The 14,578-nt window shown below is 35.7% G+C and overlaps 1 protein-coding gene across 1 annotated transcript; it reads right to left on the reverse strand.

Moving 5' to 3' along the window:
* Positions 1-1,090: 1,090 nt before the first annotated feature.
* On the reverse strand, positions 1,091-10,162 carry LOC110851533. The gene is made up of 15 exons (XM_022099351.2): positions 9,303-10,162; positions 6,764-6,824; positions 6,616-6,671; positions 6,323-6,481; positions 6,064-6,213; positions 5,945-5,986; positions 5,724-5,843; positions 5,024-5,135; positions 4,806-4,929; positions 4,565-4,700; positions 4,318-4,443; positions 4,120-4,246; positions 3,935-4,058; positions 3,451-3,816; positions 1,091-3,374 (listed from the first exon to the last, which is right to left on the reverse strand). The coding sequence occupies exons 3-15, from the start codon at positions 6,647-6,649 to the stop codon at positions 3,273-3,275; spliced, it is 1,722 nt and encodes a 573-aa protein (XP_021955043.1). The 5' UTR covers positions 6,650-6,671; positions 6,764-6,824; positions 9,303-10,162; the 3' UTR covers positions 1,091-3,272.
* Between the last annotated feature and the right edge of the window lie 4,416 nt (positions 10,163-14,578).

Raw genomic sequence — 14,578 nt, forward strand, 5'->3', positions numbered from 1 at the left:
TGAATTGAATTAGCTCTAGTTGTTTTTGGCGTGCTTGGTTAAATGAGAGAATTGGTGAGGTTGTTGCTGCTTTACTTATTTGAGTCTTTTTTTACTCCGCAAGTAGATTGCAGAGGTGGAAAAGAAACGCATCTCTGTATCACGATCAAAGTTTTAAAGCGATTAGAATAAAAGAGCAAACATGGCAAGAAACTTTGTATGACAAAGATATTTTCATCAGCATGGAGCGAGTATGGCGTGGTAGGGCTGAGTGATTTCTTAAATCCACTCTGGTGGTAATTAGAAAAGGAAAATGTGCATTATAATGGATAATCTCAGCTTATTTAACCCTTATTCGATCCGTTACACAAAGTAATATACACAGGAATATAGATGGATGGATGTAGGTGAGTGATGTGGTGGTGGATGATGTGACTGTACATAAGCAAAGCAAAGTTATCACAATTTCATTCTCGTTTTTTTACGAAAAAATTTGCACTCATTCATTCGCTGATCTTGATGGTTTGGTGGGTTATTGACTTTTTATTGAAGCCAATCATGCCAACTTGAGCAGAAAAAGTCCTCCCACTTGGGAGCATGATAGCTTTTCTTTGGAGGCCTTTTTTTCCTTTGATTGTTTTCCTTTTGGTGACATTAAAAAGTTAATGGGCTATACAAAAGTAAATCAAACGGCTCAAAATATAGTCGGAATGATGATCCTTTCAATTTATGTACGCTCATAACAGCTCATCAACATGTTTATTATTGGCTCTTGGTCAATAAGTATTTATCCCAGCATAAAAATAAAATATTGAATGTCCATTATTTATTAGTCAGAATATGATTAATTAGCGTGTGTGTCCTACAATGGGATACTAATTATGCAACTACAAATGTATACTAAAACCACGAGCCTGGTGTAACATAATCATGAGGAATTAAATTATTGTCCATCCATGCATTTATGTGGTTCTCTGGTGGGTGGGGAAAACTATGTACATATTTATTAAGCGATAGCAAATGAAATGGATGCCATGAGCTAAATTTCTCTTGGTGGGGACATCATGATCCAAAGCAAAGCCTGGAATGACATTAACATGAGACAAACAAAGTTCCAACATTCTTGTTTTATTGTTTAAACGCAATTAGCAAATCGAATAAATTAAATATATATGTACGCGTACGAATTATAATGATACATTTATGTTGTCAAAACCATACGTATAAGTACAATAACATGATTTTGGCTTTGGTACTGTTAATTGACCATGTCAAACTCCTTGTCCAAAACCCCGCAATTATTGATTGACTTGATATTTCAACTTTTCATAATTTAATCGAATTAAGCAACACAATGCTCGGATGAGAAAGCAAATTCAATTAACGATGCTATTTAGTCGTGCTGGGCTTTTAAATGCAAATAAATATGTGATGAATGCTCTATGGATGAATGTGAATAGAAATATGTATGCGACCTACTATTCCGAACTACATGTAACGTAAACAATATCAGTTCAGCATTTCAATTTGGAAGCAATACTTTGCAAATACGCATGCCACATGTGTGTAAGGCATACATATATATATTTTAATAATAATAGTTAGAATATTTACTCACAAACACACACTGCAACAACATATTAACCGACAACAGGGTTAAAGTGACAATTATTCTATTCATGTCATGAGTATGTAATAACACTCCCGTTGTAGAATATATATAGGTTCCTCTCAAATGCACATTCAAATCAGCAGATCTAACCAACCTAACTTTAAATAATAGTGACTTAATTTTAAAGGTAAATGAACTTTTCTATTAGCTAGACTCCAATTTCAATCGTGTCGACGCTTCTTCCTCTTTCATTCCCAGAATTAACTTTTCTTCTTGAAGCAGCTCCTGTGATGCAGTAATAAGGTCTCAGGTTTGTGAGGCAGGTCAGGGTCAGTATTGTAAAATTAAAACTCCGTGTAACAATATTCTGACTAAGAGGCAAGGTCAACCATATATTTGCCAACTAGTATTTAGTGTTATTTGTTTATTAGTAATAATCATGGGCAAGTTTTGGTGTGAGCACTAAGTGTTCCTACTTATTTAAATAATATGTATTAATATTCAGATCGGCACTGTTGTATGGAACATGTGGATCATGTCCTAAGAATAGCGTTACTATTATTAAGCTACAAATGCAACAATAAATGATGACTTATAAATATATGTCTTTCTCACTGTACTACTGACTATTATGACTGTAATATAATATATTTATATGCATATATCAGATCGTTGTATGTTCTTGGCATTTTGTTTTCTATCCGTACGAGAATACAATTTGTGGAGAAGAGAAGAATGAAACAGGAATGATAACACGATTAATGTATAAGAGACACCATTTTTTCTGGAATTTGTAGTTTAAATACATAGTTTTAGATTTAGATAATTATTAAATAATTTCTCTTGCAGGTAGTGACAGTCTCATGTAAAATAGAGCTACATCATCATCATTAAATGCATATCAGAATTTTTCATCTTTTGAGTGCTACAATTCTTTTAAAAAATGCTTGACTAAGAAAAGTCGGTAAGTAGATGAGAGCAGTAAAAAAAAAGAGCTGTAAATTGTTTTTTCTCTTCAATATAATTCACCTGGCTAACTAATTGAAACGGAATTAAATGGCGATTAAAAACGAGAATTATTATTTAGCATGGTATACTGATCTCTTCGAATGCCAGTGTTTCTGCTCATTTGACTAGAAATATCAAAGCGTAAAATTTTAAACTAAAGATCCACAAATTGAATATGAGTGGTTATAACACTTGAGTATAACTGTTGCTGTCAATAGTTTTTTGTGCACTAGAAGAGATTCTGTGACTGTGGTGCTTGTAGCTCATAAATTGGTAACTGCTCTGTTCTACATGTATAATATTTAAGTATTGTGTGAATATATCTACATAATCTACCGAGTCGTACGACGATGAGATGACAGAATGGCTTGTTTACTTGTAATTTGTTTGGCAGGTATTTCTCAAAATCAGAACAAGTACCTAGTGACATTTGTAGAGATTATAAAATTTTGTTGATACAGATGGGAACTTAATACCGTGCTGTTTTTAAGATTAGATATATATATATACATATACATAGAGTATAGCAATTACATATGTATTGTAATTTTTAGCGAGTTGTTATTATTAAATAAATGTAGCTAGGATCTACTGGAACGCGTTTTGTCTAATTTTCTACTTAAATTTTTATAATAGTAAAATAAGGATTCCACATTTGAAACGACTTAGCCAATTAGTCGTCCGTAGGAGGATCCATGCGACTGATAATTGCTTTTGCAAATGCAGCTGCAAGCAGGGCCGAATGAGGTTGCCAATCTCTTCTTCTTGTTCCGTCCTATAAACAATCAACAGGAAATGTTATCGACAATGTCTCGAAATTGGTCATACTTTTATTAATTATATTAAATAACCTTGTAATCCGCAATGCCTCGAATAACGACAAAAGCGTCTCGTCGATTTCCAATCACACTTTCCAAGACAGAATCAAACTCGGAATCAAATGCTAGGATTCCAAGTCGAGCAGCCAATTCTTGTCGTAAGTGGTCATCTCTCGCCACTTGTCGACCGGAAGCTACAGGTCCCAAATGCACTCTTGACTCCATTATTCGCCTGGGCTCATTGTAAGATGGAGTAGGATGGGCGACCTCGATCACATCTTTCTCGCCGATTGCCATGTACAATTTGTCCGACATGGGTGGTGGTCTGGCAAAATCTGCTTCTTGTTCGTTTAAAATGTCCAACCCCATCTCGGCATATTGAGCCCATTCTTCCTCACCCTATTATTATTATATATATGGTAATAAATATTGGATATTCACATCCAAGTAGTAGACATAACATAATCATACTGGTACTTGTATAGCCAGCAAAAATAGCTATGCAAAAATATTTTACCTCAGCTTGAATTTGAGATGCGATTTCTTGCAGGATAAGGCTAGATGGAATCCATCCTCGAGTTTCAAACTCTAATCCGCCTGATGATTTTTCGGTGGCTTTATCGCAGTGCAGGTAAACAAATCTAATGGATTTGAACGAAATTTAGTACAAACATGTTGTAAATTTTTGCATGCATTACTTACTGTTGATTTTCAGTTTGAGTGGAAACAACAACATCCCCCAAGCGGACATGCTTATTGTAATCAGTAAAATGTGGAACGCCACCTCCAACACCGATTAAGAATACGTAATCTACTTTCTGGAATGTTCCTACAAACGAAAAGAACCTCTGTTAGATATGTTAGTGTTCAAATATCAACTTAATTCGATCAGATAATTACCCAAAAGTCTCGTCGTAGTGTTCCCTGCAGCAATTATTGCTTCACGAGTATGGCCAACGCTTGGGAGCTTTGTTGAAACGACTCGGTGAGCTCCCATATTTCCCAAAGTATATACGTTAGATTCGCCTATAATATGAACATATATTTAAATATATATATATTTACATATATATTGTATCGACAGATTGAAAAGAAAAATTTAAATTGTATGTACCATAACCAAAATGATTAGATATGGTATACTCACCCACAGTGGTATATCTAACAAATGTTTCCTGATTTTCAATCATAGCATCGACAGCCAATTTCTCGCAGTATTGTGCTGTAATGATGGCAATTGTGGGTTGCTTTGCTTTTACCATTTTTGGCATTTGCTTAACAATCTGTGGAAGAAACATTTTACATACACAAGTGTCTTATATAGAGCTATATTCATTTCCTCGAAAGCAATCACAATAGAAACCGTCATGTTATATTATAGTACGTACTTTTACGGTCGTTTCATTCTGCACGACTCGAGTGAAAGCATTATTATCTAACGCTTTGATCAATCCCTTGGACTGAAGAACACTAAGATGGCATCTAATTTCATCTTCTCCACTTGTTGTTTGCCTGTGATTGAATGACATGAATTAGAGTAGGCATAAAATTATAGACCCTTTTGAAAACATATTCAGTAATTTAAATAAAATATTGAGCAATTTGCCTGGAAATATCTTGAAGTGTCAAAGGATTTGGGTAGGAGGATTCAATCATCTCGAGAAGCTTTTCTTCTGTAGCTTCTACTCTTCCAGCATGGGCTGCATCATCTGCGGACACTATTAATAACGAAAAATAAGTAAATTATCTAATTTCGATTGGATAATCACCCAACATCAAATCAAATTCAATCAAATCTTGTTAACAAATGACAAAATAACAACATTAATATAGTCTAATTTGTTCTACTGTTTAAAAGGTAAACTTTATCATGCAGGCATCTAATCATCGCATCATCAGCAACAATATAATATAATAATAATTAGCTTATTACTGTTACAGTTCATTATTACGCTACAGTAATCAATACTTTGTGCAAAAGTTATTCTTTATCTACCTGTTAATATAACGCCCACAACGTAATTTTGATAATGACAAACTCTCAAACTAAAAAAATTGCCAACCTTTTCTTTGACTAGAGGATTTTTCTAATGAAATGAGAATAGCACGGCGATCTGCTGTTACAATAATAATGAGAGAAGGATAAATAAATTATAAAGCCCTCGCCCACTTTCCAACAACTTGCAAAATATAGTCAAAATAAGCTAACAAAAATAAAATATGAACTGAAAAACTGAATCATTCATCCATTCATCAAATATTATATTTCTTAGGCTTCAGGTCATTATCATAAATACTGAACTTACTAGGTCGCTCTGGAGGCCGATCCGTTTCTTCCAACTGCCTAAGCTCGATTTCTACTTTTCTCAAGTACACGTATCGAACTTGCATGAGTTTCATGATTTTCATGATAAACCCGACGTAATCTACGATATGAAGGGAAGAGCAGCATAATAATTTCAAACAGCTTTGAAATACCACCACTACTGCTTTCAAATTCCAATCGAATGTGGTAATGTGAACCTACCTCTTGGAAATTCCGTGGGGCTGACCAGCTCTTTGAAAAACTCTTGACAAATAACGAGAAAATACATCAGAATTTTGTTACCATTGAATTTTTGAACTATTTTATATTTGCTACCCTACCTTGAGCATACTTTGCACGATCCGATATGGGAAATTCATCCTTGAACCAGAATCGCAACTGTCGAGACTCCAACATGTGCTTCTGAGTTGTTGCATTAATCAGAAAGACTTTGAACTCAAGGGACAACTGAGGGGCGGAATGGTCTACGTCTACAAAAGGAGACGATTCGTCATGAGCATACATCATAACATTTAATAAAGATGAGTGAATGTGATGAGATGGTAAATAATAATGTAAACTAAACAAGCATCTTCTTACCAGCTCCGTTGGTTATCTGTTTGTTGATAATAATCCCGGTGTGATTCCCACCCGCGATATGGACCTTGTTTGCGTCCACGGAATCCACTCGTCGCCTCTCCATCGCGATCGTGGTCGACTTCTCCGTCTTGTTCTTTGTCGTCATCACGATTTGCTCGTCTATCAAGTAAAAGTTTCAAGTATAAACTTTCAACATTAAAAGTTTTACGAATTCTATGAATATCACAAGACCAAGACCAAGGTTTTCATGAATTTGAATATGCATCTGCAAATATCTTGATTAATTCGCTCACCTTTATACATGGTGTCCATTGTGCTGCTCGGCATTGAAGGACGTGGTCAACGTGGACTTCAATTAATAATAATAATAATATATTTTTAATTAATTATTTTCTAAGCAACAGAAGAAGCAGGTGAGAGCAATGTTTCCTCCGTTCGCACCCGGAATTGCACTGGAAATTTGATTGAATAGACTTTTCCCAGACCAGACTTTTAGTGACTCCTGCAAAAATAAGCAAAATCAATAAGTGCGGATCGACAAACTTACAAAATTGCACTGCTAATGTAATGTAATGATGATTGATAAATCGATACGTACATAGACAAAAGTTTAAAAATCAATTACTACTTTGAAATGTTTCTTGTTTTTTTTACAAGCAATTTTTTTAAATTCACGCCAATTTTGATATAAATATCGTTGCACGTATTTATGAGGGAAGAAACCTAGCAAATAAATGCTGGCACAAAATTGCCTGACTACAACGGTGTTATGCTTTCTGTTGGGAGTTAGTAAATTGATTAAATTGTGTATATTTCGAAACAAGGCCGCACGCTATGATGGCATAAGTATCATATTGCAGACAGTAAAATGTGTAGATTGGGGGCTGAGTAAGGGAATTGTTATTCATGATTTCCAAAATATGTGTGCTAAAAATGCTGCCACAGACATGTTGTGAGGTGAGAGGCCTTTATTCACGGTGGGATATAAATAATATAAATATTTAATACCGACCACTCAAGTGCCCTTAATTGGACTAACTCACATTTCCGTTAGAATAATTCAATGCTGTCCCAAATCCAACTTATTCACACTCATGCGTTACCCTTGAACTCTGTAATAATTAATCATGATTCGGCAAACTGAACGGAACCCGGCATGACAAAGTATATGCATGTATGTGTAAGCTCAATTAGAGAGCAATTAAAATTTTGCATGTAATAACCTTGTTGCTTAAATCTTTATAAGTTTCCAAAAAGTATCCCAGAACAATTATATGCATGCGACTTTCCATGTGCAAAGCTCAGAAATGTGTTAGCTTAACTAGACCAGGAGATTGCACAATATGCATTTTCATACAATTGATATTGTATGACACAGGATGAACATAAAAAAGAAATGATAATTCATGAGAGTATTTATCAAGAGGATCCGATTATTATGATGTGTTTATATTAACGTTTGAACTATGACACAAATTTAAATAAAAATCTAAAAAAAATCCGCATTTCCAAAGTTATTTATATACATAAATAGTAATACCTACCAATACATAATAAGAATTGGGTGTCAGGCTGTATTTTAGATTTTGGGAAGCATTGTTTTCTGATAGCAGAACATTTCCGCTCATAATAATTGTAATACACAATGGACGCAATATAGATTTTACTGTGCATGGTATGCTACATTCCATCCCCTATAGCATGTCCTATAGCTGTCCTCTCCCCAATGTTTACATTCTCGTTTTTTTCGATGGACGGATGAGTGACTTTATATGTTAAATGTGACCATTATTCGAAACTTTGACTAATTCCGGGATGACATCATAAGTATTTTAGTTTGGAGACGAGTGACTGCCGATGATCTGTTTTTCCTCTCTAAGCAAGATATGAAACATGAGAATTTGCAGACTTGTTGGCTAAACAGTTTATTCAGAACGACGACGAGTATACTGCACACAATAATAAATATCTCGTCTACCCACACTTTACTTTATGTACTACACAGGCTCCTCTTGTTACTAGATTTGCAATTGAGAAAATATTTATAAATCATAACCCGAGAAGACATTAAACTATTTTAATGCGTCACAAATAAGAGTCATTTTTCGAATGGTCAAATGTGATTGTGACTCATGTGAAGACGACGATGATGATGATGTTGTGCTAAAATGGCCTTAAGCAAAACGGAGACAAAGAGACATCATCATGTGGGTGTTAAGCAGAACTGTGCATGTAGTGCAAATTCGCCAACTACGTAATCTAGGTGTGAGGCATGATTAGTTGGATGGAGATGAGTCAGAGAATATGCAAAAATGAGCGGGTTTGCAGTCACAACGTGCCAGCATTGGTACAAAGCAGGTGTGGTGGTCATCCGTTACTCATTTTTAGACCTACTGAAAACCATCTTATGGAGATGGATGAATTAACCGGTGGAGAAATATGAAGTAAGCCTAACTGTCAATTTAATGAATGCAATATATCCACACTGGAGAAAATTTAAGATTGAGTAATGAGAAAAAATCTCAGGATTCGGAAAGTTCCATGATTCATGGAGTTTGGTAATCACTTTTCACAAGCGTTGACTTATTAATAGACAAACGACAAACATGGCTTAAATTGAAAGATTCAATTACTCAATATTTTTTGAGACTGGATATTCTGTCATAAAAAATGTAAATCCTTCACAAATCCCACCAGTCACCAAAGATGTTGAACATTCCTCCTGGCACGCTAGTAATGCAACCTCTTTTTGGAAGGATGGTATTGATTGTAAAATTATTTTTAGCCACCACACACCAGAATAGGAAATGTATTTTGAACTTTTTTTTAATTTTCTGGCCTCTTTGAAATTTTTTGCTCGTTTTTCTCTAATCTAAGTGCATTCCGTACAACACTTACAAATGCAGACCTGTGTATAAAATGCTTGAAAATTAGAAGTAACAAAATCCAACTTGTGAATCTGTAAATTCTTGCAACTTACTTATTTTACTGGAGAATGATTCCGTTTATATTCCAACGATCACTTACAATTAAATAATTCTATTAAAATAAGATGCCACGTTTTGTATCATTTTAGCACTCACACAATTGGAAACAGTTTCACCACACAATTTTTTCAACTCGACTGAAATTAGTGTAATCTGTATTAAAGTGAAAACGACTCACTTTTCTGAAATGAGAATTGGGCACAAGTTATGTACACGTATCTTTATTGCTTTTTAATAATAATATATTTTTGTGGGATGATAATGACACGACGATCTCGCAGATCAGAGAGCGAATGAAAATGTGTCTGCTATTGTTTCCTCCTCACAGATGTTATGGCTTAAATGTTGTTTTGTAAAGTCACGTCACTCGGTTAAAATAATTGCTCTGCTGCATGTTCTCCTCTCCTCTCTCTCTCTTTTGATAAGATAGATGATCTTTCAACCTTAAGTCAGTCTGAATGTGATGACGCGATTTGAGAGAGTATGTGATGCTGCGATGCACCACCAAGTCGGTTTGCTTCCTTGCACTTGAATCTTGATGTTTACCGTAGTTTGGTTAAAAAGTTTATCATCGACAGATCAAATCAAGACTTGAACACAGTGTGCACCACTATTTAGCACATTTCATGGCATTTTCGAATGCAAGTTCTATATACTGCTGGTTGGTTGGTGGTAACATAACAGAAACGGAAATGGCACGAGTCAACCGATGTTAAAGCAACTTTTCCTCCCTATTTGGGCCAAAGGTATATATAGGGTTTCAGTTTTGGTGGGTAGGATCCATCCAGCAGATGTAGATTGAGGGCGTCTGCTATATTCCAGTTTTATTTCTAGTTCATCTTCTTCCATCCCTTATGGGAGAACACGGGAGGGGATGTGCGTCGTGGTATCTCCCGCTATACGGAGAACCGAGGAACGTAACCTTTTTTGCTCCACTTTTGGGCATTGCTTATTACGTGTCAAACCAGGAAGTCCCATACATACGTACATACGAACATACATTCAAAAACTAACCAACCAACCCCGGGTTCGGTTCGGTTGTGTGATTCACACCCGGCGTTAAATGCATTGTAAATGCATCTCTCTCAGTACAAGATTTTCTCCAGTTGGTTTCGTACCTCGGATGGGATGCATGTATGAGAATGCCGGATGGGGTTAAAAACTTGAAACGGTCTTCCTCATCATAAACAACAACATTACGTATTATGGAAACATGGGATGTAGCAATCTGAATGGGCTATGTGTTTTGTGTGCTCCTACAAAGGTGCATTTTTGAGCTTGAATGAATTCAGAACTCGAAGGGGCATGGTCTAAACTTGGAAATCTGAAACTCGTTTGGAAATTTAAATGTGTGTTTAATGAAGTTTTAGCTACGAGTGATTGCATTTCGGCAAACCTCCCATGTTTTTTATTATTGGGTCTCAAGTTCTAAGTCACCATTCATGCATATTATCTTGCACACATTTTTACCCCTTACCGATACTTTTACTATGGGATATTTTTGGGTTTTTTTAATGAGGCTTAAGGAGGAGTGCTTCCGTACTTGTCAGTAACCGATTTCGATGCCCTATGGACATGTGGTAGTCTCCCATGAGTGTGCTGAAAGGTTCAGTCTGAACCCCTGAAGTGTTTTGACCCCATGACCACATTTGCACCCGCCACACCCACTCAAAGGTGCCCAAAAAACGCTTTCACTCCAGCTTTCACTCACTCAAATCCACGCCAAAAATTCAATTTTAATCTTATTTTGAAATTTCTTTCACCATTACACTCCCAGATAGTTATTTTCTTATATCCAACATCTAACTCAACTTTTTTGATGATTATTTCGCAGGTATAATCTGCGTTGTTGATTACTACAACAATGTTCATTCAGAATTTTAAATTTCAAAAATAGAAAGAAATTCCTAAAGTTGAGTTAGATGTTGGATATAAGAAAACAACTATCTGAGAGTATAATGGTGCAAGAAATTTCAAAATCCGAACAAAATTGGATTTTTGGCCTGGATTTGAGTGAGTGAAAGCTGGAGTGAAAGCGATTTTTGGGCACCTTTGAGTGGGTGTGGCGGGCGCAAATGTGGTCATTGGAGTCAAAACACTTCAGAATTTAATTCCACTGATGGGAGACTACCACATACGGCATCGAAATCGGTTACTGGCAAGTACGGAAGCACTCCTCCAAAGGCGAGGAAGATTGGTACATAACCGCATGCATGTAAATATACACTGCTGTAAAAAAATATATAAATTTTCTTCATCATAAATAACTCTGTCTTGTCACAATGCCTCATTAATGGTAGGTTTCAAGTCCTCTAAAGAAAGGGAGTTATCTTTTATTGTAAAAAAATTGTCCGATGACATAAATGCATATGCAGAGGTCTAAAAATTCCAATTTTCAGACAAAACATTTCTTGACTTCTACCTCCAAGTGCATTAAAATCTACCCCTTTCCATTGTTCCAATTGTCCTCGAATTCCAGTCACTCAAAATCATTTATTTGTGTAATGAGGAGTCAAATGCCGCCTGGATTGTGGATGGGAGAGAAACAATCATAAATTCTACGAAACATTGTTAGATCTGGAATGAGGCGAATGAGTGCAGTTGAGGCCAAAAGTTCCAAGAAGGGTAAAGAAATAACCTAAATCCTCTTTACCATTAGGTTATTTGACTATAGTTTTCAGTTCTCTCTTTCTATGTGCATGGTTATTCATAAGCATTAAAAAGGTCAATTTTGAGGCAATTCTGTCCAGAAATAAGTAATCCTTGTGTCGAAAAATTCTGAGATAATAATGCCATGCAACTAATACAAACTCCTCAGTTTCCTGCAGACGCTTGAAGCTAAATTTACAAACTTGAGCATAATTTAGTGGGTTAGCCCAATGCCAATTTTATCTAATTACATGTACGTAATTTTTATCTTGATAAATATTACACATAAAACTTCCAGTTATTACGTGCAACGTGAGAAACAAGACTTTGTCCCTCATGAATTATTAAATTCAAAGTGAATACATGGTAAGTATCTTTCAAGAAAGTCGATACATAAGCTATTTATGCAAAAAGGACATATTTATATTGATCTCTGAAATATTTCCTTCATACATTCTCATACCTCTAATGAAATGAATTTCCATGTGCTGTTTTCAATACTGTGAAAATGCATGGGTTTCAGGTAGTGAATAAAGCTGGGCAAAGCTCGCTCATAATCGAGCCTGAAATCTAATAACATTCCATAAATATCGTTTCTACCACAATTTTCATTCGAATGAAGCGTCCACTCAAGCCGAATGTTTTCTGCAATTATTGGCCCCTGTATTATATCAAGTTCATTAATCAGGTAGTGAATGATATAGAGATTCCTGGCTGCACTTTAGCATAAAAGTGGTGCCAGCAGCAGAAATATAAGCTGGCTTCCTGTTAACATATCTGCTCTCTGCCTTTATTTTGTGAAACCTTCCTTGCTCCTCTGCAAGGAGGATCAGGAATGGTTTCACCAAGATGGTGGCCGTGGTACACTGACATCACATAATATCCTACCTTTTGTACTCGCTGGCCCACACTGCTCTACAGTCTACTTCGTGGCCTCACTCTCAAAATTCTTTAGAAGATTATAATACATGACAAATTTTTATAACTCCAAATCAAATCATAGCCTTATTAAGGAGTTCATTAGTCTGGAGAAAGTAGAGGAAGTAAACGTAATTTTTGCGAGACTTTAACGCCAAAAATTATTTTAGGAATAATCTAAATAAATAAATATTTTTTTTCTATTTCAGATTTTAACTGATGACTCGTTGGAAATGTTCAGCACGATAATAGAATCTCCTCTTCCTAGTCTTTAATTGCTTAAAGTTTTTAAAAAAAGTTACAAAGTTGAACGAGAACTACTAACGGGACGTAGTGAAAGGATATATTTTTACGAAAAAGACGCAAAATTGGGAGAAAGACAGTGTCCACTTTTAGTACTGACTGAGTATCGATAAGGAGATATCTTTCGTCGTCGTTGGAGAAAATTTCTTGGTCGTTTGTCTTTCATATTTTTAACCATTCGGTCGCCCACCACCCACGCACCTACTTTCTCCGTCTCCAACGACTGCGGTGGCGGCGTATAAAATATTTGGTAAAGGGATCATCATCATCATCAGGTAAGTTCGGTCGAAGAATATGCTTTTTTAGGATTATTACGCATTAGTATAGTATTATCGTTCATTATTATTACGGTGGAAAGCTCAATTGGGCCGAATTTTGTGTAATTGAAAGGAGAAAGTAACCGTACCCGTGCCTTAATTATGTGTATTATTATGTGTAATTTGGACGTGTCTTATTAACTATTAAAAAGACGTGATGTACAATAAGTACATGGATAGGTGCTCGAAGGATGTACAAGAAAAGATCAAAGGCATCAAATTTCTTAAGCTGACTGGATACGAGCTGCTTATAATTTAGTGAAGATGGGAATAAAGGAAGTTTTTGCGAGTTCCAAAATATGAGATCATAGATGGTTCAATTGTCGCTGTTTCAATGCGAATTAATAATTTTCCTCGTTCTTTTGGATCGTGATTTGTCCTCTATTCATTCACTACCCATCCGACCAGTGAAAGGGGAAATTACATATGGGACAAAGTATTGTGTCAGAGGGATTCAAATTACACAGCACGTTGTCCCTGTGATGTTACGTTTGATGATTGTTTCGCAAATCAGAAACTTGGGCGGATGATAAAATATAATTTCCACAATTCTACATAACATCCACATGGTTTTATTTGCGAAAGGCCGTTAAATCTTGAAATTGGCCACTTCACAAAGAGAGAGAGAGCGAGAATATTTTGCCTGGTGTTTCACAAGACAAAATTGTTATTGCTTGTCGAATTCATGTTTCTTGAGCTTTATGACGACCACGGCGATGGTTGTTATTTCAAACCTCTCAGAAAGAGAAAGAGAGTTACAACATCTTGATGGCCCACTGACTGGAGGTAGCACTTACCTGAATGAGATATTTTATTATTTCGCGAATTGAATTTTAGATCAGATTTTTTTGAGTGACAAGAAGACGAGGATAGACGTTGCGTCTTTAGTCAGTTTTGGGTGGGGGGTAGGATTGCACAAAGATTATGCGAATGCAATATAATTTAATTGGTGGAAATCATGTCGCATTTTCCATAAAAAAAGGTAATTAATTCTCTTGGTCATTAAATTGTTGAGTAATTTCTTCCATCCATCCGAGGGGGAGAAATTTGGTCCAAGTTTACCACCTCGATGGCCAAGAACA

The sequence above is a fragment of the Folsomia candida genome, unplaced genomic scaffold, assembly GCF_002217175.1.
Source record: "Folsomia candida strain VU population unplaced genomic scaffold, ASM221717v1 Fcan01_Sc006, whole genome shotgun sequence".
Lineage (NCBI taxonomy): Eukaryota > Metazoa > Arthropoda > Collembola > Entomobryomorpha > Isotomidae > Folsomia > Folsomia candida.

Bases quoted from the DNA above. Each gene is read 5' to 3' on its own strand.
- LOC110851533 (XM_022099351.2), bottom strand. From the start codon at position 6,649: ATGCCGAGCAGCACAATGGACACCATGTATAAAG. The intron at 6,482-6,615 runs GTGAGCGAATTA...TTTACTTGATAG, and splicing joins AATGGACACCATGTATAAAG to ACGAGCAAATCGTGATGACG. The intron at 3,375-3,450 runs GTTATTTAATAT...GATTGTTTATAG, and splicing joins GAGGCATTGCGGATTACAAG to GACGGAACAAGAAGAAGAGA.